Below are 25,667 nucleotides of genomic sequence, written 5' to 3' on the forward strand. Positions count from 1 at the left end.
TTACATAATGAAATAATATATCATGTACATACAAACACATTTATTTTTTAACTAATTTTTCCCTTTACTTAGATTGATGCTAAAGAGCATACTTGTTTGTTTATGTGTATAAATATTTTTCATATTTGATTTAATTAATTAATTAACAAGATATCCTTCCATTTAAAATTTCCATAAATGTTACTAACTTTCAGGGGCCCCGCTTTTCCATTTCACACAGGTCCGCCCAAAATGTAGAAGCGGGCCTGGCTATATCACCAATATATAGTTTAACTCCAAACTCATTGAGCCAATTTCTCATCATCCTCTTTCATTTCCCACACCTTTGAAGTTTTTCTCAATGATTTCAATTGTCATTTCCGAGAAACACATCAACGAATTCCTTTTTTCTTTCAACTATTTGCTCATGCCCACACATGGCAGTGTCATGTCACATATGACCCGTCATGTTTAGGGCTGATATTTAAAAAAAAAAAAAAAAAAAAAGTGACATATCAGTATCTCTAGAGTGATAGCAAAGAATTCAGAGAAGTTGGTAACAATGCATATACAGAAATGGGTTAACATATGAGTTATGCTTTGCAAGGAAAAGTATGGATTTAGTAATGGGGAGTCATTTTTTTTAGCAATTTGTGTATATTTTGTAATAATCTTATTAGATCATCACTTTTACTCTCTCAGTCCTATCTTCCAGTACATTGTTGCATGCATATTCCATGTTGTGTCTGCCACTTCAATCTTTGAACCTGATTCACATTTCTGACACTTGCCTTCATAAAATTTTGGTACACACACACACACACACACACACACTCTCTCTCTCTCTCTCTCACTTTTAAACTCAAGTCCATTCATCTTTGGTAATGAGCACATTTCACAGACACTGCATGAAGTCCCTCATGCAGTGTCTGTGAGGTTGAACCTTGAATTCCCTGAATAATTATGCTTTGATTGAATAATGATAATTGTTTTACTTCTCATTCATGCCATGTGCCATTCTATATGTCTTACTTTACAAAATAACTTATGTTTAAGGAAAAGATTAACTTAAGTCTAATTAACACCACAGTATAATGTACAGGTAACCCTCGTACAACGCGGTACTTATACTCCGCAGTTTCGATATAACGCGGTCTACAAATTGAAGTAACCCTTGTTCAATGCGGTACTTATACAACACGGTTTCGATAAAAACACAGTCTAAAATTGTAGTAACCCTTTATCTTTTCATATTTTTTCTCCCTGTGAATTAAAAATCAAATTTTATCTTTGTTAAATGCATCTGCCTGTATCGCACATTTAGTAATAAGCAGCAAATGTATATTAGGAGAAATACCCTTTAGCATGCATGTACATCAATTGTTTACTGTATAAAGTATTTATTGTTTAATGCACTTTCTGCCAGGAAAGCGCATTAAAAATCATGAGTGTGTTAATCTCAAGCTGAGCATTTTATTTTCTGGTGAGTTACATACAATATATAATGCTTTTTATGTAAAAATTTTATTTTTATAGTAATGGCCACTTAGAGGACTTTTGTGATATGGTTGAAAACGAAATTAGTGAATTAATTGATGAGAAAATAGATTTAAATGAGGAGGAACTGGTACTATTAATAGATGACATCGAACCAAATGGCAGGGAAAGTTCTTCTGAAGATTCTGATTGTGATGAATCTGTTAAAGAATTCATTTTAAAGAAATTAGCAGAAGGATTGGACTTGGCAAGAAAGTTAGGAAGTTATTTTACGGATAATGATCCCTCAATATGGTCCTTCTGATGCTCGGTAATGTGCCACACCAGGCCTCGTCATTTAGTCCTGTTGTATGGTTTTCTGGAAGCTTCAACTCTCTGAAGATCAGTCAGTCAGCACACACCCACACCATCCATCCATCTCATTGATGGTCTATCCCTTCCTCATTTTTCAGGAACTTTACTTTCTGTTACTGTTCTGAAAAGTCCTCCTTCCATGCTTTCAATGTGTCCAAAATATTTTAACTTTCTTCTGTCGTTATCCTTAAGGAGCCTTAAAGTTCTACTGATCTTTTCTAATTCATTCATTTGTATGCCTTTCGGTATATGATATCCTCAACAGCCTTCTGTAACACCACATCTCAAAAGCAGCTATCCTTTTCTTATCTGACTTCTTTAATTTTCAAGTCTCACATCCATAACTCAATGTTGAAAAAAGAACCACATCCAAAATCCTCAACTTTGTTCCAGTGGAGATAGATCCATCCTTCCAGATTTTAGACAATTCTCTGACTGTTGTTTTAGCCATTCCTAATCTTCTGATGTCTTCTGAACAGCAATTCTTCACATTAATAATGGATCCAAGTAAGACAGTATTGATGTAGGTATTGACAGACATATTATTCATCTTATAAACAGATGATGTAAACTTACGGTATCGATAAATACAGTACTGTAAATGTATTTTCTCTTACTTAGGATATTCTTAATAACATTTTCTTTCTCTAGCTTACCGTATTGTAAGAATATAGTATATAATACATACCATACAAAATATGTATTAATTGACTATTTATGTTATTGGTAACGCTTCTGGTCAATATTAGGCTATCAGTAGTTAAGTTTTTTGGGAGTCAAAAGTTATACGTGGATTTTCGAACAACACGAGGAGTCAGCACCCATACCCCCCCCCCCCCCATGTTGCTCAAGGGTCAACTGTACTTTGCTTTTGGGAGCACTCTAAGCATAAGGGCTGTTTCTAGATGCTGCCTACTTGGGGGTTCATTATTGCTTGAGCATAATATGTTTGTGTTATTTAGAAGAATCTTACCTGTTTTTTGTCTTCTTTGTTTTGGCAGCACTTATATTATTGATCTGATATCGAAAAACATTGATTAATTAAAAAAATACTATGATGATACAGTACAGATGTGATAATCGAGGATACGTTGTGGTTGGTCGATGAATTTAGCGTTCATGTAACATTAGTGATTTTTGTCTGTTTTTTTTTTTCCTTAGAAAATTACTGTTTTATAGTCTATTAGTGTAAATTTTAGTGTATTTAGTGACATATTTTTATTAAGATATTTCAACACTAAGTATAAGTTTAAACTGGTGCCAAAAATACATAAAAAAAAAGTGATGCTAAAAAGAGCACCACAAGCGAGAAGAAGGAGGCTAGCCTCGCTAACAGAGTTCTGGAGGAGGTTAATGAAATTGAATTAACTTCCAAAATAGCAAAATTAAAGCAGATCATCAGAGAAATGACTCGGGAATTACAAAAAGTCGAGAGGCATTTAAATGAGCATAGAGAGAAAATGAAAATTAAGCAGCAAAATAAGAAACAACAAAGCATGTAAACAGGTAAGTCAGGAAGTAACGGAAATCAGGAAAGTGACATTGTTAATAAAAAAAAAAAAAAGCAATTTGGTATGGTAACTATAATAAAGCATGCTATTGATGAGCGAGTTATTACTTCGAGTTTTGCTGGAGTGGAAATTAAGAATATAAAGGAAGCAATTCAAAAACTGAAAAGAAAAGTAAATGAAATTGTAATTGTAGTAGGTACTAACGACTTAACCAGCAATAAGTTCAGTGTGAGAAAGAGAACACGAAAGGGTTGTTGGAAGAGGTAAGAGTGGGAAAGTGAAAATCGTCAGTATTTACTTCGATATGATAAAAATGAATTAAGAAGAAGGGCAATGATAGCAAACGATTTGATGCATAGGCTGTAGAAGGAATAGATGCGAGTTTTTGAATGTGTGGATTTGTATAAGTTTGAAGGAAAATTGGATTTGTATAAGATGGATGGCCTACACCTAAATGTGTTTGGTATCAGGAATCTAGGAAAACTAATAACTGGTATAAGACCTAACAAAGAGAGTCAGGGAAACTAAATTATAGAGGGAGGAATGGTGAGAATGTGAGTGCAAGAGCTACAATGTTATATAACTGTGGTAATGATGGGAATGGGCTTTGTCATGGAAATATTGACGAGGAGAGAACGATTTCAACTTTATGTTTGTCCAGTTCAGACCCATCAAATATGCGCAAAGATGTCTACATGTATAAGGCACTAGAGAAGAATATAAATCTGCAAGATTTATATTCTTCTGCACATATCAGATCAGACCCATCAAACATGTGCAAAGATGTCTACATGTATAAGGTACTAGAGAAGAATAGAGATCTTCAAGTTGTCCAAACTGTGTCATGCAGACTGCAGACAAGAGTATACAAAAGAACATGAAAGTAGATTATTATATCTGTACACAAATGCTAGGAGTATCAGAAACAAATGGATAGAGTTTGCTGCCTTAGTCAATATGTTCTGACCTGAGATTGATAGCCAGGTCTTACAATCAGACATACTAACTGGTATCGAGTGTAAAGGGTACACTATTTTTAGGAAGGATAGAGAGGAGGGGAAGGGGTGCTGTTAATGATATCGGATGACTTGAATCCAGTTAGAGTTGAGACCTATGATTGTAGTACTCTTACTAATAGTATTTCATGTGGCAGTGAGTTTGAAGCCATCTGGTGTGAGGTGGAATCTAACAAGATCAATTACATAGTGGGGTATTGTTACAGACCTGGTGAATCGGTTGCTAGTGATAAAGAAATGCATCACTAAATAAACAAGATGAGTGTGAAAAGAGTAATCATAATGGGAGAATCTCATGAGAAGAATCAAAATGCATTTATTGAGATGTTGCGGGACAACTTCCTTAAGCAGCATGTGACAGAAGGAACTCGAGGTCAAAGAGTGTTAGATTCGATTATAGTGTCAGAGGACATTTCAGTTAAAGATGTAACTATTCTGCCTCTGGTTGGTGACAGTGATCATGTAGTACTTACTTGGGAAGTGACCAAATTTATGAATGTTGCATTCAGAAAAGGAATTATGACCAACTGAGAAGTATAAAACCCTAATAAGACCTCACTTGGACTATTGTGCGCAAGTCTGGTGTCCGTTGTGATTCTGATATATTGGAGAGAGTGCAAAGGAGAGTGTTAAAAATGATATCAGGATTATGGAATAGTATTATGAAGACAGATTGAGAAATTATGGACTGCAGATACTAGCAAACAGGAGAAAGAGGGATGATATGATTGAGGCTTACAAACTTCTGAAAGAGTCTTACAGGATTTCAATTGATGGAGGGTGCGGAAAGGACAAGAGGGCATCCTTGGAAGCTAAGAAGACCTTGAGGGATAGATTTTTCTCTCATAGGGTGGTGCGTGATTGAAAAGGATTGCCATTGGATGTTATGAGTGCAAGCAGTCTGAATGAATTCAAGAAAATAAGTATTATTATTATTATTATTATTACGGGCAACTCCAGGGAGTCATTAGACTCATCGAGGGAGGCCCCAAATCATTTTCATCACAACTATTCGACATTCATACAGTATCTATCATACCTCGCCTTAAACTCATTCACTGTCACAGCATCCACCACAGACTCAGGGAGCGCATTCCACTCATTCACTACTCTAAAAGTAAAGAACCCAGCTCTAACACCTTTACTAACCACACTTTTGCCCAGTTTCCATGGATGTCCCCTAGTCCTCCCACAACCAGCCCTGTTCTCAAAAATATCTTCTGAATTAATTTTATAGAAACCCTTCAGTAATTTGAATGTCTCAATCATATCTCCCCTCCTCCGCCTATCAACCAATTTTTGCAACCCACAAATCCTCAACCTGTTCTCATACGGTTCATTCCACAGACCTGCTATCATCTTGGTCACTCGCCTCTGGATCCTCTCCACCTCCTCCCCATCAAGAAGAAACCTAGGTGACCAAATCTGAGCACAGTAGTCGAGATGAGGTCTTATCAAGGCTCGATACAGAGGAACAATAACCTGCTTGTCTCTGCTTGTCAACGTATTCTTCAGCAACCAAGTGATTTGATGAGCTGATTTGGCCACTTTTGCAATGTGTCCCCTAAATTTCAATTCCTTATCCACCAACACTCCTAAATCTCGTGCCTCATCAATTTCCTGGAGCACGGTTCCACCAATGCAGTAAACTGCCTCCCATCTTTTCACCCCAAAATGCATAACCTTACATTTTGCCACATTAAATTGACATCCATTCTCCCTAGCCCAGACCTCCAATCTATCCAAATCATCCTGCAAAATTTTGACGTCATCTGCATTCACTATTGCCCTACCCAACTTCGCATCATCCGCAAACAAATGAACTGTTCCTCTCAGATCCTTTCCTATATCATTTATGAACAAATTAAACAGCAGTGGTCCAAGAACAGATCCTTGTGGTACACCACTAGTCACAGGCCGTCTTGTGGACTCTACTCCTGAGTAAACCACTCTCTGATATCTCTCCGTCAACCACCCTCCTATCCATCTCACCAACCCTATGTCCATTCCCATATGCTGCAATTTACTGATTAGAATTCCATGTGGTATCCTGTCAAAGGCCTTAGCAAGGTCCAGCAGAATCACTGTAAACCCATTACCCTTATCCAGTTCAGCCGTCACTGTGTTATAATACGTGAGCAAGTTACTGAGGCATGACCTACCCTTCACAAAACCATGCTGTCCCCGATACAGTATCCCATTTTCTTCTATCCAATCTTGTATTTTCCTCTTGACTATTTTCTCTAAGACCTTGATAATGATTCCTGTTATGCTGATTGGCCGGTAATTTTCAACAGCAGCCTTGGAACCACCTTTGTGCAGTGGAACTATTTTCCCCTCTTTCCACCCCCTTGGGACTGACCCAGTCCTGAGGCTCAAATTAAACATAATGGTCAAGGGCACTGACAATTCTTTGGCCGCTTCACGTACGACACGAGCTGGTATACCATCCAATCCCACAGATGTATTGACATTGAGGTTCTGTAATAGACTAGTTACCTCTACCTCATTCATCACAATTCCAGTATAAGCTGTTGGTTCCTCCATTTCCGCAAAGCCACCACCTGGATGATATACTCTTGCAAAGTGCTCGCTCAGTAATTCCACAACATCGACTGATTCAGTTACCTCCCTACCCTCAGCATTTTTTAAGATCATTCTACCATGAGCATTTTTCCTTTTACTTGCAACATATTGAAAAAACTGTTTGGGATTCTCTTTAGCCTGCATGGTCAATTTCCTTTCGTAATCTGCTTTTGCTTTTCTTACCACCCTTGTTACCATCCTGGCCTGAGCTTTATACTGTTCATGCACCTGATGGTCACCCTTCTCCTTAAATTCCCTCCACAATTGTTTCTTTTTTTGCAGCTCAAGCTTAATAGTGTTATTCATCCATTTAATCCCTACCTGATTTATTATTCGGACTCTTGGTATACAGTCAACCATTGCCTCCTGCAAACAGTTCTTAACCACCTCCCATGCACCATCAACATCCAGCCCTTGCAGTTTTACATGCCATGGCATTGAGCCAAGCACACACCTAAGCTTGTCATACTTACCAGCCCGGTAATTCCACATATACCCTGTCTTAATTGTAAATTCGACTCCTTTAGCCACCTCCCAAGTCATGACCTTATGGTCACTCTCACCAATTGGTGGCAACATGGTCATGTTCGTTACAGCTACATTCTCAGTTGCAATTACTAGGTCCAGCACTCTCTGCCCCCTGGTATTTTCCAATACATGTTGCCGTAGATAGTTGTCCCTTAATAACTGCATAAAATCCAATTCCTTCCTCCCATGTGCCCTCTCCTCTTTCCAGTCAATGTTACCATAATTGAAATCACCCATAATAATTACCCTCCTTCCATTCATTTCTTCTATTTGCTTATGCATACTATTCCCACCATCCACTCCATCACCCGGTCTATAGCAGCACCCAATTGTATATTTTGTTCTGCTAGATTGTATCTCACACCAAACAGCCTCAAATGTGCTTTTTTCCCCATCCTGCAGTTCAACTTCTATACTCCTTGGCTGAAGCTCATCAGCTATCATCAATAACACTCCTCCCCCCTTTTTATTCACCCTGTCACTCCTGAACACGCTATACCCATCGCATTCAATCCCACTAGCTTTATCATCTTCTGTCAGCCATGTTTCACTAATACCGACAACCTGTGGCCTGGAAGTGCCAACCATGGCCAAAAACTCTTCCTTCTTGTTCCTAATACTCCTGGCATTAGTGTACATGAATCGCAGAAGCCCATTTGTCCCATCCCTACTTTGATTCCTTATACTAATTATCCCATTCTGATTTGTTGTCCGTCGTACTCGCCCGGGCATGATATACTCATTCATACACTTAACTGCCCCCCCTAAAGTCTGCATATCTACTCCCCCCCCCCCTCTTAATAAATCTAGTTTCCCTGAGTCTGTACATCCACTTCCACATCATTCATCAACACACTTTCAAGTCTCCGTACACCAACTCCATTCAAATGTAACCCATCCATCTTATATAAGTCCTTTCGCCCATCGAACTCATTCCACACATCCACAAATTCCACACCACTCTCCATGCATAACCCACGCATAAAGTCATTGGCAATTATGGCCCTCCTTCTAAACACTTCGCTGTCATACCGCGGTAAGATACTCACCATCCTAACTCTCTCACTCTTCTCTTTTGCTACCTCAAACAACTCCCTCACATCCTCTATCATTTCCATTTTGTCCTCTTTCAAATCATTCGTTCCTGCCACTATTATCATCTCTTTCACCCTCTGTTTTTGCAGTCGAATAGATTCGCTGACGTCCTTTATGTTCGCACCCGGCTGGTACGACTTCGTTAAACTCTCAATTATTACGCCTCTTAATAGCGAATCCCCATACAGCACTCGCTCCTTCATTTTATTGACGTTTACGTACATTCTATTATTTGCCGTCACAGACTTCCGCCGGTTATTTGTCGGTACGTTCAACACACATTTTTGCATACGCTCCAGTTGTCGTTTGGCTCTGTGTATCGCGCCATTTAAACGGGCAATTTCGCTACTCGCATTTATCTCACCATTTTCATTATCGATCAAATCATCCATTCCTTCGGTGTTTCTACCTTCATTTACACTTTCAGCGACGCTCTCACACATATCTGACACTACCACGCAATTCTCTAGTACACCGCCATTTTCTACATTCTGACTACCGTTAACGATATCAGTCTCGATACACGAAACACGCTTGAAGTCCTCATTCTCTTTACACTTTCTACACATATTAACTCCACTATCACTTTCTAACCAAACTCCTACCGCTCTTCGCAAGGCATACATCTCACAGACAGCACATTGCATAAATTCTTTTACATCAAAACTCTTAAGCAAGCATGGCGACCTGGCCGCCATTTTTTTCTTTATCGGTGCCATGTGTACGCTATCTTTTCTTAAAAATAATAATTAAAATAACAGAAAACACGCAAAAATTGCACAGACACACCAAGAAACAAAAAGCAAACAATACTACTTAAAATTCTGGTAAAATATCTAATGTTAACACAAAATAATACTGATCTTTTCAGGAGCTCTCGACAAGCCGACGATCTAATCCGTGCGACACCAAGCGACCTGATTATAGCTGGTGTGTGTAGTATGTGACCTCCCTTGATGAGTACCTGACTCCCTGGAGGTCTCTCTTAATAATAATAATAATAATAACTATTCTCATTTTGGCAGATTTCAGACTTATCCAAATTTTTTGCACTGAATTACTTTTAAGCTTTTTGCCAATGAATCTGTTAGACTTACTCAAATGCTTTTCCTGAATTATTTTGCATAAAGAAGCAGCCTCAAGGGAAGGAGAGAAGTAAATCAGTATTGAATAAGTAATTTATAGAAATATGTTTTTCTGACTAGTTTAAGGAAATTGCAATGTAAACTAATATTAACTGCAATAAATTTAATTAATATTTCCAATATTTTAACAAAGTCAAGTTGCCATCATCAAATATACTACAACATGCCATGGTAACTAAAATTAAGCCTGAAATCCTAAATTGTGCTCTCTAGGTTAATGTGGATATTCTTGGCTGTAGGGCTGAAGTATAGAGGATGAACAGAAGCAAATTTAAGGAATAGTCTCTCTTTAGGACTTTGCTATTCTTCAGCCTCATTACTCAGTGTAGCACCAGTTTGCATGTCATATTGTATTATGTTTCCTGATTATGGCGATTTGATTTTGTCAAAATATTGGAAATATTAATTGATATTATAATTTCCTTAAAAACTACATTTTAACTACAATATAAATTTGGGAGAGGAAGATACATGTAGTAATAAGGGAATAGAATTTTTAGAATTCTTGAGGGACAAATGTCTTAGGCAACATGTAATAGAGGGAACAAAAGGTTCAAGAGTTTTGGATTTGGTCATAGCATCAGAAGAGTTGATAATAACTGAGATGACATCTCTCCCACCAGTTGGAGAGAGTGACCATGTGGTTTTGACTTGGAAGATGAATAGACATGCAGGAGTATCAAAGAGATGAGGAACGTATGTGGAATTATAAGGCAGGTGATTATAATAGTCTTAGACATCAACTTGGGGAAGTTTCATGGAGGGAAGAATTGGAAGGCTGGGATATCATTAGTGCTTAGGAAATTGTGAAGGAATATTTGTTAGCAGCAATAGTAAACTGTATTGTACAAGTGAAGAATAGGACACAATTTGGTGTAAAATGGATGACAAACAATATAAAACAGGAGCTGCATGTGAAAAAGAGGCTATGGAAGATATATAAGGAGACAGGTGAAGAGCAGATGCATGAAGAATATAAGACACAGGCCAGGAGAGTGACTAATATGGTAAGGAAGGCGAAACTGGAATATGAGAAAAGATTGGCCCTTACACCCAAGGAAAATCCTAGGGAATTTTTTAGCTATGTGGCAAGTAGGAGGAGAAATGACTGTGGAAAAATGACATTGTGGGATAAAAATGGGAATAGGGTGACTGATGCAGAGGACATAGTGGAATTGTTCAATGAACACTTTATTGGAGTATTTCATCCTGGAGGAGTCAATTTGAATACTAGAGGGATAGAGCAGGTTCGAGGTTTAGAGGTGCAGGAGGAGAGTATGTTCCACATACTGAGTACTCTGGATGTTAGTAAAGCTGTGGGACTGGATGGTATTTCATCACGAGTTTTGAGAGAATGTGCTAAGGAACTGACAATGCCCTTGACTTTGCTTTTCAATGAAAGTCTGGCTGCAGGAAAGGTCCTCATGGAATGGAATGGAAGGAAGGTAAGATAGTGCCATTGCATAAGGGTGGTAACAGACTGGAAGTGTCTAATTATAGGCTAGTTTGTGTGTCATTAGTAGTTAGTAAGATCTTGGAGAAAGTAGTGAGGGACCATATACAGCATTGGGCAAATGAGGGTAATGTTATCAGCCACAGTCAACGTGGATTTGTGAAGGGGCACTCTTGTTTTAGCAATATGCTAGCCTTTTATGATAAAGTTACAAAAGCATTAGATGAAAGAAAGGCATATACTGCCATTTTCCTAGACTTAGCAAAGGCATTTGACAGGGTGCCACATGATAAGCTGATATTCAAGTTGCAGCACATGGGTCTGAATGTCAGATTGGTCAACTGGATTCAGGATTGGCTGTCCGATAGGTATCAGAGAGTTGTGTATTGTGGGGCAGTTTCAAGGAGGCAGAGGATTACAAGTGGGGTCCCACAGGACTCAGTACTGGGACCTATATTGTTTAATCTTTATATCAATGACACTGTCGGTGGATTGTGGGATATTAAGTTGTTTGCAGATGATGTGAAGCTGGAAAGGGTTATTAGTTATAGTGCAGATGTGGTAGTCCTGCAAGAGGATTTGAATAAGCTAGACAGATGGGCAAATGAATGGGGGTGTTGGTTTAATGCAGCAAAATGTAAGGTCTTGAGGTTTGGGAAACATCAATGAGACACTGCATACTCTATGGGAGAAGTTATACTGTAGGAAGTAGGAGAGACAAGAGATCTGGGGTTGATGATCGATAGAAACATGAAATTCAGAGGACATATTGCAAAGGTGGTGAAGGTAACACGGAGGATTGGTGCAATAATGAGAAGGACACTGCCCTGCAGAGATATGAGTTATCATTCCGTTGTATGAGACCCTGATCAGATCACGCCTAGACTATTGTTCTCAGATTTTGTACCCAGGATTTGAAGGGGATAAATTAACTGGAAAGTGTACAAGGGCTGATAACAAAGATGGTTTCAGGACTGCACAATGTTAGTTATGAGGATCGGCTGAGGGAATGTGGACTGCAGAGTTTGGTGGATAGAAGAAGGAGAGGTGATATGATTGAGACTTTTCAACTGTTGACAGGTGGTTACAGGGTTGATACTGGGCAGTGCTTTTGCTTGGTTGAACAGTGGGAAGGAGTGATGACAACGGGCCGTCCCTGGAAGTTACAAAAGTAAACTGGGAGCAAGAGGGTGAGGAGTGGTTTCTTTGCATGGAGGGTGGTTGAACCGTGGAATGCATTGCCTGATAGTGAGAACAAGAATGGTCAACGAGTTTAAGGAATGGTATGATAGACTGTGTTTACTAGCAGGGATCTCCCAGGATGAGTCTTGATAGACTTTGTGATTCCTAGATAGGACCTACTGCGATGAGTCTTTTGACTCCATGGAGACCTGAATAATAATAATACATTTATTGAATATCCAACATATAATCCTTACCACCAAACCATCTTTCTAATTTTTTATTGTTATAATTAGCTTTAGTTCTTCAGTGAAGACTTCCATAGAGCAGCAAAAAAATAATATCCTTTGGTTTTGTAAGGAACTGGTTTTTGAATATCTTGTAACCCTAGAAGAACATTTATGAGCTTTCACAGAAGGTAAATAATTAGTCTCATGTGGATGTGACAGGATTCCCAACCTGGAAAGTTGAGATATTACTCATTGAAGTCAGGCAGAAAGATTAGAGAACACATGTAGTTATCAAACAGGATATACTTTTTTTTTTTTTGTTTTCTTTAAGCATAATCCCAAACAGCACCTTCTCATGAGACTGCTTTTTCATGGAAGCTAATTTGCAACAATTCTCAGTGGTATAACTACAAATAATTTTTGAGTTCATCCACCTGCAACAAGAACTAAAAATTTATAGTTTTTTTTGTCCTCTGTTTTTAGCTACCTTTGTCTCACCCATGTTATCATTGTGCCTGCTTGTGTTTCCCTACTCTGCAGGACTTTGCAATATGGTAGTTATGCCACTGGTTCATTATATCTAAAAAAACGTATATGATACTTTATTCAGAATGGGTTTTCTTCACAATTATGATTTCAGTAATTCATTTTCTTTTATCTTGTTTCATAATAATAGAACAATCTGAACACAGTGCTACTGATGTGCTAATGGCTGTTGCTTCATCACCAGTTCGTACATCAAAGGATAGGTAAGATAAATTCTGTTCATATATAAAGCTGAAATGAAATGATTCAACTTCAAAAAATTACTTTAAAAAATAATAAATTGGCTACTGATATTCAGGGCTTGACAAATTATGCAAAACCCTACTCACCAAGAAAAAAATGTACTCTCACTTTTTATAAATTTAATTAAAAATGCCAAGTTTGTGCATTAAGTTTTTTAATGACTAGGCTCCTTATATATAGAAGGTAGTGACTTGACACTTAATTGCCTTAGAATTCCATAATGCAAAGCACACATCCTTTTGGGCGTGTGTAACATTATGCATTATGGGAAAGGCCACTACCCAGACCTTTACTGAGGTACTGTTAAGGTGAGGGGAGAATCTTTCTCTCTCTCTCTCTCCAAAAATTCCGAGTAATCTACAAGATCACTCTAAATCTTGCTGTGACCCAAAAGCATCAGGTTTTGACCTTTGTGTAAGTAAAGGATCTTCGCTTAAAACTAGGCAATCCTTCAGATTACTCTAACCTCAATGAATAACCTGAAGGATCTTATAACTCATTATACTCCATTAATCTCATAAGTAGTTAAAGTGCTGGGATACCTCTCCAAAAATTCAAAGTGATCTACAGGATTACTACTAAACTCATTACTCCAGGACAAAAAAACTTAGTGGTGGCTCCACTCAGTGATTGGCAAAAAGCTGCTGCTGAAGGAAAATCTCTACTCCCCAGGAATGCAGAACATTGTGCATTAGTAAAAGTGACATGCCAGATATCCATCAAAGAAATTATCATGGCAATATAGTTTGTCATTCTTCCTAAAAAAAAACAAAAAAATAAAATGTTTTATTAAGTTAAAGATTTTTTTAGAAAGTATTTTTATGTAAAATTTTGATCAAAGAATAAAATATTCTGTTTGTTTACACTACAACTATTCACCATGGGTGAGCATATTTATCGAACCCTGCTGATATGAATCTTACAATATTGAGGATAGAATTTCAAAAAGGTTTTCATAGCATGTAAGAAAAGGTGATGTAGTACATTGAATTGCATTAAGAGCAGACCCGACATGATAGTAAAATAATAATCCATCAAAGGAAGCTTTATATATATGCTCACATTACATTTCACAAAATCTTTGACAATTGTTTTAACAGGAATTTTGGAGAAAATTCCCTAAAACTCTTCCATATGCTAATTCAATTCAAGAGCAGTGTGGACAATTTCAAAACCTGCATCATCTGCAAATAAGAAAAGTTCTGACTCCTGGATAGCATTGTAAAAACAGTGGACAGTGTCCACTGGTTCTGTAGTTTCTTTGGACAAAAATGGTAGAATGAACATAATAAAATAAATAAAATACTTATAGAAAAGGCTCATTGCAGAAACAATATGTCTATAGAAAGTCATTGGTATCCATCTACTGCAATTAATACTAATTGAGATTCTGAAAAAATATCTTGCCCTCCATTTTTATAAACTTCCAATATTAAAGCCTGTTACCTCAGAATCACTCCAATTGCTTTCATGATATAATGCAGAAAGAATATGTATGAATATGAGGGACGTCCAGAAAGTAAGTTCCGATGTCAGAGAAACAAAAATATACTTACAAAAAAAACTTTATTAGAAATTAAAGTAGACATCTTTCACTACTTTTCTAGATAATTTCCACCATTGTTCAGGTACTTATCATAATGGGGCACCAAGAGTTGTATACCTTCATTGTAGAAGGTTGCCGCCTGTGACGCAAGCCAAGTATTGACTGCTTCTTTGACCTCATCAACTTGAAACCACTGACCACCAAGGAAAGAACAGATGTTTGAACAGGTGATCATCACTTGGTGTGAGGTCAGGACTATATGGGGGATGATGGAATTGTTCCCAGCCAGCCGAAGGTGGTGAGAAGTTGTTGTATTATGCTAGCCATGTGTGGGTGGGTGGGTGTTATCATAAATCAAAACAACGCCCCTGGTAAGCATGCTACGTCGTTTATTCTGGATTACACAATGCTGTTTCTTAAGGGTTTGACAGTACATACTCACATTTATTGTGGAGCCTTGACCCAAAAAGTCTACCAGCAAAATTCCTTGTCTCTCCCAAAACACAGTGCACATGATTTTCTGAGTGGAAACCGTTGTCTTCAATTTCGTCTTGACTGGTGATGAGGTGTGCCTCCACTCTGAACGTTCCGTTTATCATTGTGCACACCTGTCCTTCCTTCATTAAAAAGTCTTACCCATCTTCGTACCACTGAATCACTCATTGTGTGTTCTCCATAAATCTCAATAATTTGCTGATGAATTTCATCTGCTTTAACATTCCTTACATTCAAGAAATGGATAACTGACTTAATTTCACATGCAGCGGGCGATGCGATTTTCTTAGACATTATAAACACACACCAAGAAGCGTACACACTTCAAGAATGTCTGAAAATGGCACCAACACCTTGCTAACAAATCAACAGAGCACGCACGTGCACCATTGCTATCGCAGCACTGCAGTGAAAATATTTAAAAACAGAACTTACTTTCTGGACGTCCCTCATACTACTGGTTCTGCCTTTTCTGTAGGTATTTTCAGAGTACTGCTTTCCAAACTGGCCACTGTTTTCTCCACTTTTCAGTATACAAAAACATGCATAACTACTGGTCAACATCCTTACCAAACTAGCTTCTCACCTTCCTCTTTTGATCCATCTGCATTTGCTCTTTGGAACTGCCTTCATCACTCCATTTTTGCCAAGCTGAATGTCACTTTCAGCTGTTCAAGAAACACATAAATATGTTCTTTTTGTTATAGAGTTTGTCATCAAAAAGCAATGAAACGATATGTTACGAATATTGCTTTCACATAATGGAACTGTTGTGAGAGTATTTCAACTCACACAGCCATTTTATTATTATTTTTTAAATTTTAATTAAAAAAATGGTTTTTTTGCTACAAAATCACTGGAATTATTTACGTCACAAATTTGATTAATGTAGAAACTGGATGTTGTTTATCAAAAGAATTGTACACAGCTACTTATCCAGAATGATGTCAGCCATTGTTAAGTACAGTGCATGATCATTGGATTGTTGAAGGAAGATAGGAATCCTATTTACTGGCATTATTTTTTGAATCTAAGCTCTCCCTGCCTCCCAGTTTCTTCTTTTTGGAACTATATCAAGGTTAAAATTTATGGTCTACTGCTGCAGTTCTCAGTGGTATAACTACAAATAGTTTTTAAATTCATCCACTTGCAACAAGCAGTACTGTAAAATGTATGTGATGGGAGCATCCATCACATACATTTTACAGTACTGCTTGTTGTGAGAAATTGTGTTATAAGAAACAGCCTATTAATGTGCCAGAACTTCAATTTCTTCTTACACTACTGCTGTATGGTGGTGTGTATGTGTATTTATTTTTACTTTTTCCCACACACACACACACACACACACACACACAAATAAGAGTTTTGAATGACTTGGATTCAAAATGAAAAGAATATGACAAATGATAACCGACACTCAGTTTAATAGGTCATGATAATATAGACAGCTAAGCCGACTAGTTTCACCACATACACTATTTGTTTCTTCTGGCTGGAAGAACAAAAAAAAAATACATTAAGCAGTAAACACAGACCATTACATAACTAAAATTAAACATTTAGGAACTGGTACACAAAAGTAAAAGAAAAAAATGTGGAGCTTGGAAAATAACATCGTTCAGTAGGTATGTACGACAATTGGCAGAAAAGTTTGACATGTGGAAAGATCTAATAAGTGACTTCCAAATATCATATAAAATCATTCCCTGGTTTTTGTTGGGTGGTTATTTGCGTTTTGAGCAGATAACCATCGAAGAATCTAATAGTATATGTGGCGAAACTAGTCAGTTTAACTGTCTATATTATCACTACCTATTAAACCTAGTGCCAGTTATCATTTCTCACATTTGTTTTTTGGTCAAAAAATCTACATATTCATTGCCAAAAGAATACAATGAAACTAAACTCTTAGTAAACCTTGCACACAAGTTCTTATCCCAGGATATCTCATATGGAACCTAACCTCTTAAATTACTCTTTTTAAACTTTGTTTAACCCATTAAAAGATGGAGTCTTTAAACTAAAATAAAAATCTTTAATTTACGAAAAGCATACATATGTATATCATCATCATCAGCTTCCTGATATCTCTATTACTTCCGAGCATTCCAGTATTGTCATATCTAACATTTCATTCTTCTAAGACACTTCTGACTGACCTAGATTGATTCTTCTTTTGGGTCTCTTTCCTGCCATCTTAACATCAAATATCTGTTTTGCTAACCTTTCCTCACCCATTCTATTTAAGTGGTCATGCCACATTAAATTAGCCCTGCTTAAATATTCTTGAATGCTAATAGTGCCAAGTTCCTTTCTAATATCTACATTTTTAATGTGATTCTGCCACTGATGCCATCGGTTCATTTTCTCAGACCCCTCACATCTTTAGTCGTGCTATTCTAACCTAATTTTTAGATCCATAACTTAAAACTGGTGTGAACACTATTTTGTATACTGTTAGTTTGATGTTTTGGCTAATTTCTCTTTTATTCCATATAAATTTATTCAGTGAAATAAATAAAAGCTGAGTCCTGAATTCTGTCTTTCACCAATTTCTCCAATACTTTAACTGCCACTCCTGAGATGCTCTTTGGCCTATAATTTTTTGCTACTTCTGTCTTGAAATATCCTGTATGTAGTGGAATTATTTTGCCCTCTTTTCACTCCACTGGCACCTTCCTACTACTGAGGCTTAAATTAAACATCTTTGTTTAATTTAAGCTGATAATTTCCTTGCACATTCTCATAATACATGGGCCATTAGGCCATCTAATCCCATGGCTGTGTTCATATTGAGGTTCTGCAATATTTTAACTACCTCCATTTTTTTCAACCTCAGTCTAATGATCACTCAGTATCACATCTGGCATTGCAATGTCATTTCCCTGCAAGATGCTCACTCGGTAATTCAACTATTTGGTTTTACTGTGCTACCTTCCCACACCATCAGCACTTTTTAAAGTCATCTTTCAGTAGTCATTCATCCATTTCTTTGCCAGATGGCAAAAGAACTCTTTAGGGTTTCTTTTGGTCTCACAGCTAGCATTCTGTCATAATTAGACTTGGCATTCCTTACCATACTGGACACATATTACTGCTCATGGGCATGCTGATCATCTTTTTCTTTATAATCTCTCCACAACCTTTTCTTTCTGTGCAATTCCTGCTTAATGAAGCTCTTCACCCATCTAACTCTTACCTGATTTATCCTTCTTACTCTGGGTCTACACATATATGCTGCTTTTTCAAAATACCCCTTGAAACATGAAGTTCAAGAGTTCTGGATTTGATCATTGCATCAGAGAACTTAGCAATAACCAATCTAGCTATTCTGCCTCTGCTTCCAGAAAGCGATCATGTAGACTTCATGCACCACCTTACTCTGAAAACATCCTTACTCTGAAAATTCTTATGTCATGGCTCTGCTGAAAACTGACTCTTCAGCATGTTATAATCACCTACTTTGTAATTCCACATATATCCCTTGTTGTGTCAGAAAAAGTGATGCGTCATCCCTTTTTCCCACCCAACGTTACGTTGCCTCAGAAGGAAGGGATAAGGACATGCTTATGCCTCCTGATGGGAAATGTACCATATAATGTCCTAAGAAAATGTAAATAACCAGATCTGTAAATTCTAAACACTGTTAAGATAGCCCATAAGTTTATTAAAATAGTAATTGTGAATGAATTAAAGTAGAAAGTCATGTAGTATTATCAAATAGATATGTATAAACTAAGTACGAGTATTAAGGTATGTAAAGACAGTTCGTAGCCACGGCGTCCAATCGGCTGCCGCCGTATGCGTGACGACACTGCCGAGTGAGGGAGCTCTTCCGGAGTATAAAAGTTTCGGCGGGAGTTCGAATCGCTCTCTTATCTCTGGTCTCTTACCTCGGATCACTTGTGTCTCGTCTCTGAGTTTCGTCGGCACCAAGTTTCCCATAGGAGAGCTATGTAGAGCTTGCCGCCACGTGTAGCAAGGATCTCCCCTTGCTGTGCATGTCACATCGGTCAAAGCTGCAACTACAATGTGTTCTAACACATAAGGAGATAGAGCCGCTGATGAAATCCACGTCAGCGTACAGATCTGTGTATGAGTGCTTTTGGTTCGTGTAGAACAAAGGAACAAAGCCTGCCATCAGAGGAGGTACAGTGAACAGATCAGAATACCTAATCAAAGCAAGAATGGTAAGCGAAGATTTTCATATATTAATGTAGGATTAAAGTATCCGTGGAGTAAAGAGACAGAAATTAAGAACACACGCTATTTACATGTTGTACCATAGGAACAGTCTGCAATTTGGACACTTTTGTCTACTGCTAAGAGGAAAACATATTAGGCTCCAGCTGAACAGGAGGCCGAGCTCCGAACTGTTTAAGTGATTTAAGAAAAGTAATGTCATATGATCAGGAGGTGATTAAGTGTTAACAGATATTTTGGGGGAGAGAATTAAGTAGAAATAAGTACCATTGTCCTAGAGGATTACATGTCAGATTTATTGAATTGTCTAATGTTTATATGTAATGTTTCATGTGTGATATTGTCAGGTAACTTAATTGTGAGAGTCTGAAGATAGATATATGTATAGAAGTGAGGAATTTATGCCCAGTAAGAGAATATAGTACAGAAGTTTTGAATTGTGATTTATTAAGAAAAAGGAACCCAGACTCTTTTAAGGTTAAGAATTTAAATAACATGTATACTTGTCTTTGTGAAATAATAAATGTGTTTCTTTTTACATAATCAATTGAGTTTGTCATATCTTCTTCGGATTTGAATTACCGTTTAGAAAATTTCGTACCATTGCATTTAAAGGGGAAACCAATAGTGATATGTGAATAGGGACCACGACAGCATATATCTTGATCCCTACAATTTTCCTTAAGTATTTTAGATAGTGTATCAGAATTTAGTTGCCGCCTGCCGCAGTCTTAAATCTATACAAATTTGTCGGCAACAGAAGTCTGAGAGAAAAAGAGATACGAAAATTTAATGTAAAAGTTAAAGTAAAGCCAAATTAAAGATTAAAGATAAAAACAAGAGAAAAACGGGGACATAACACCCTTCTTAATAGAAAATTCTTCATGTCAGGCATCTCCTAGATGAAGACTACATGATCGCTTTCTGCAAGCGGTGGCAGCATAGCTAGATTGGTTACTGTTAAGTTCTCTGATGCAATGATCAAATCCAGAACTCTTGAACTTTGTATCTTCCCCCCATTACATGTTGCCTCAGGGAATTCTCTCTCAGTAGCTATATGAATTCCATTTCCTTCCCTTCCTGTGGCCATTCCCAATCTATGTATCCATAGTTGAAATCCTCCCATAATAATTATTCAACCTGTACTCATCATGCTAATTTGTGAGTACATGTCATCTATATTCTCCCTTATATCCCCTGGATTATAGCAGTAGCCAATTACATATTTAGTCCTGTTAGCCTCTATCTCCCATCAAATAGCTTCAAATCAACAGCCTTCTGAATCCCTGTCCTTGTGATGTACTTCTACTCTTTTTGACTTTAATTTCTCTCTTAACATTAGCAAAACTTCTCTCTGAAGTCACTATATTCTCTTGTATTCTATTCCTTTGACCATATCTTCCTCAGCCAACCATGTCTTACTGATGCATATAACATTTGGCAAAGTTGTGTCAACCAATGCCAAAAACTCATCAACCTTTTTCTTATTTTGAAATATGTACAACTTTCTTTCAATCACATAAACCAACATTTATTTCCTATATAGGTATTTTCCTGGAATCTTACTCTCTTTTCTTCTACAAAACTTATTCTTTCTTGAGCTCACATAGAATTAAGATTAATTCCAAACAAAAAATGCTCTCTATGTGACATCAACACAAGAGTCAATGAAATTCTTGCATCTTAAATTACAGAATACTAAAGAAAATATATCTTGTCTTCATCCAAGGCATTTCTGTATCTTTACTTTCTGTATGAAAGTAGCTGTAAGCTCCATTGAATAAAATATTAAAAACCATATAATCACTTTAGAATTAATTAACTTTACATGTGAAAGTCAGAACATTCTTCTTAAAACCTTATCTTTAAACACTTCAGAACAACTCTGCCTTCTATATGAAAGCATCTAAAGAAATAACTAAAACATGCCAACAGTTAGAAATCACTAATCAGACTGAGAATCCTCAAGACAATTTCTATATGAACTGGAGAGCAATAAAGTTCCTTTTCAATCTTAACTGAAAAAACCCTGAATTAATGACTACTAAAAACTTCATACACCACACTTCTCTTATGCAAGGATCCCCCCCCCCCTCTCTCTCTGTTTTCTGTTTTTGACTTTTCTTCTGTGCAGTCTACTGAAACACAGAAACTCTACAGCTTCCACATGCTGTGTTCCTTTTCTATACTCTGAATAGCTGAAAGCTATTCAACATTTGATAATGTTCTTTTTTTATTCTGCTCATGCTTGGAAATGCAACTGAGAAGCTTCTGCTCATGTTCACCATTGTGTGCCACCATTACTGCTTCTGTCGTTGAGCTTGAAATGAAGTTCTTTCTTCACAGTTCAGAAAAGTTTATTTAATCATAATTCCATTTTGAAACAGCCAGCATTTATAACTGTTCATCATTCCCCAATTTTTTATGCACTGAGGTAAGTTAATTTAGTTATTCACACAATATGAATTAGAGCATTTTGCTTCCCTCATAATTTCACATTTTGCAAACAATGCTTGTTTACATGCAAATGGCACCATCACCGCAAAATGTTGACAGCTACAAAACTATAATTATGCTGTAATATCTAACTAAATCTTCTTCTCTTCTATCTAAGATGGGTTGAGTCTTTTCTTGAGCAGGATCTTCCAGTCTTCTCTATTCCTTGCTGTTCGAAAAAGTTCCTTATATGTTCTGCATCCTGAGATGTTCTTTATTAATTTCAGTTGGGTAATTCTTGGTCTTCTTTTTTCAGTTGGAAAAGTATTGATTAGGACGTTAGGAAGTCTGTCTGCATCCATGCATACAGTGTGGCCAAACCATCTCAGGTGTTGTTTTCTAAATTTTTCTATTATTGTCTTTTTATACAATAATTCTTGTCTGACTGTGAATGTTTGTTTTCTTTTCTATCCAACTTGTTCTATTTATTTTTCTTAAGCATTTCATTTCAAACGGCAACAGTTTTTTCTCCTCTCTTTTCTTAACTGTCCATGCTTCTGCTCCATAGATGACTGTTGGTATAATTATTGCTTCATATAATTTGATTTTGGCTTGTAGATATCTTGTTTGTTTTCCGGATTTTCTGTAATTTTCCCATGGTGGTCCATCCTATCGCTATTCTGTGTTTGATTGTTTTGAGTTCATCTATTGTTTCTGTTATTTTTGATCCAAGATATATGAATAAAAAATTTAGTTTAATCCTTTATCCAAGTGTGTGCAAACAAAGTTTGCGCCTGAGAGTATCTTCAGGACTGGGGTAAAGTGGTACAACACCGGGCGACTCCTTGCAAAGATGGAGCAAGCTACCAACACTCCTATCTCAGTATCTCCCATAATGCAGAGCACATCTCCTTGTGATATTGCAAAGGTGGAGTAAGTTCCAACACTCCTATCTCAATATCTCCCATAATGCAAAACACATCTCCTTGCGGATATGGAGAGAGATGGAAGCAGAGATGAGCTGAAGTTGTGTCGGACTATTTAATTTCACATGTCCATTCCTGAAAATACAGTACTAATCACCTTTTTGCTATATCAGAAACAATAGTATGCTCTTCAGGTAAAATCCAAAAGTATTGCTTCTGATAGGAAGCAATATTTTGTTTGCCACCAAGTTATTGGAAATTTTCAATTTTCAAGAGGTACTTGAAACTAACCTCTCTCTGCATGAGGAGGGGGGGGGTTAGTTCATAATGGTTATGGTTAACAAGTTTTGTTCAAATATAAATGTGAATTTATAATGGTTCCCCCCCCCCCCCCAATCAAAGAATATAATAATCATACTTATGTGAAAGGTAAAAAAAAAAAATCTAAATAGGATAAAATTTAAAAAAGCAATGTACGTGCAACCATTGTATAGTTGGTTATTTTAAAGCTAAACTGCTAACTTTTTTTTTAATATATATTTCTCCCACCCACAAAAAGTTGATTGCAAACCTATAGAACATTTTGTGCCTGGGTGGACTAAGGATATTTTTTAAAATTTCTCTTTTACATCTCCAGAAACTCTGCTCTAGAGACCAAACATGGAACTTTTTCAAGTCACTTCAGGCCTCTAGTAAGTAGGGTGATGGTCTCACAGCAGGCTATGAAATCCACCTCCCACCTAAAGACAATTACAAACACTCCTGTCCATGGTGGGATTCCAACTTGCAGCCTGTTGGTTGGATAGTTAGAATACTGCTCTCCTTATGTGTCATGGGGCAAGAAGAGGATAAGTAAGTAGTAATAGTATTGCAATTTATAACAAGGCACTCTTGCAAATATGTATGATAAAGAACATTATTTACAATTGGGTGCTTACAGCACTTACTGTCAGAATTTTCCATCTTCAGGCTAGAGAACAATGGGAAATTCAAAACAACACGTTGCAACTATGTGATGTAAGCATCCAATTGTAAATAATGTTCTTTATCTTACATATTTGCAAGAGTGCTTTGTTATAAATCGCAATACTATTACTACTCACTTATCTTCTTCCTGCCCCATGACACATAAGGCTGAGATCCATTTTTTCCAGATATCTCTGTTCCTAAGCCACCAGTTCACCTTATCTCCAGCTCTGCAAGCCACTTACTCTTATTTCTTTTTCTGTCTTCTGGAAATTTAATTTATTATTATTATTACGGGCAACTCCAAGGAGTCCTTAGACTCATCAAGGGAGGCCCTAAACATCATGTCAATAACAACTATTCAACATCTACACAGTGTTTATCATACTTTGTCTTGAACTCATTCACAGTCATGGCACCCACAACACTGGCAGCTTATTCCACTCATTCTCCACTCTCCAAGTAAAAAACTTGGTTCTAACACCCTTGCTAACCACACTCTTGCCCAGTTTCCATGGATGGCCCCCTAGTCCTCCCACCACCAGTCCTGTTCTGGAAAATATCCTCTGAATTAATCTTATAGAAACCCTTCAGTAATTTGAATGTCTCAATCATATCACCCCTTTTCTGCCTATCAACCAATTTCTGCAGCCCACAAATCTTCAACCTGTTCTCATACGGTTCATTCCATAGACCTGCTATCATCTTGGTCACTCACCTCTGGATCCTCCCCACCTACTCCCTCAAGATGGGGGTCTTATCAAGGCTCGATACAGAGGAACAATAACTTGCTTGTCTCTGCTCGTGAAAATGTTCTTCAGTAACGAAGTGATTTGATGAGCTGATTTAGCCACTTTTGCCATGTGCCCCTGTTATATCTTCCTTTTTTATCGTGTTCCTTGTTTGTTATTATTTTTTAACTTTATCTCATCTTTGCGTTAATCAATTTACTTTAATTCTGACTTAGACTGACTACCTTCAAAATCCTATCTTAACACAAGCTATAGTGCTAAACTCAGAAGGCTATCTAACAACTTAGCCGAATACTTAGAGTAACCACGTGTATTGAACTCTCAGACAAAGGGCCTATCTCTTTGTTGGAGACATATCCTTTGTATTAACTGTCTGGAGTTTTTTCCCCATCAGATACTGGCAAATTTATTTGTTCCGCTGCGCCAGCCAATATCCTTAGGTTAGGAGGAATCCTTAACCAGTGAACTTCTCTCAGAAATTATACAGAGGTGATTATCCTAATGCTTATCCTTCAGCACCTAATTATCTAAACTAATTACGCTGAATGATTCTTGCAATCGTGGCCTATATATTCAATTATACCCCGCATTAGGTTCTGAATTTTATGAGTGATGAGTTGAATTCAGGCACAGGCTATTTTTAGGTTAATACATAAAGCACACTTTATTAAGATCACTAACTTGTACATAGTTACATTCATTCTCACTATTAGATTAAAGGCAGACTAAGGTGAGGAGCTATTATTGATATTTAGAACTTAATTGAAAATCTAACATAAGCTCCTTCACAATTTCACTCAATTGACTGTACACAATACATATTATCAAATTCTAATCTTCACAATTTATCCTATCAAGCTATGTCACAAGTTACAAATCATGATTATCACACTCTACCTAATTCAGAATCTGAGACAAAGTTTCCGATAGAGCTAAACCTTTGCAATTAACGCTAATCACTTAAAGTTCCTTACT

At 37.1% G+C, this 25,667-nt stretch overlaps 1 protein-coding gene across 3 annotated transcripts in view; it reads left to right on the plus strand.

The window, feature by feature from the left end:
* LOC150107973 (katanin-interacting protein-like) overlaps positions 1 to 25,667 on the plus strand; it is a 726,539-nt gene that overhangs the window by 262,861 nt on the left and 438,011 nt on the right. For all 3 annotated transcript variants that reach the window (XM_090415492.1, XM_090415493.1, XM_090415494.1), the window contains one exon: positions 13,253 to 13,325. In XM_090415492.1, the coding sequence (XP_090271618.1) occupies positions 13,253 to 13,325 (73 nt within the window). The remainder of the gene's footprint in view (positions 1 to 13,252; positions 13,326 to 25,667) is intronic.

The sequence above is a fragment of the Typopeltis vanoorti genome, chromosome 3, assembly GCF_054136105.1.
Source record: "Typopeltis vanoorti isolate ZY-2024b chromosome 3, IOZ_Tvanoo_1.0, whole genome shotgun sequence".
In the NCBI taxonomy this organism is placed as follows: domain Eukaryota; kingdom Metazoa; phylum Arthropoda; class Arachnida; order Uropygi; family Thelyphonidae; genus Typopeltis; species Typopeltis vanoorti.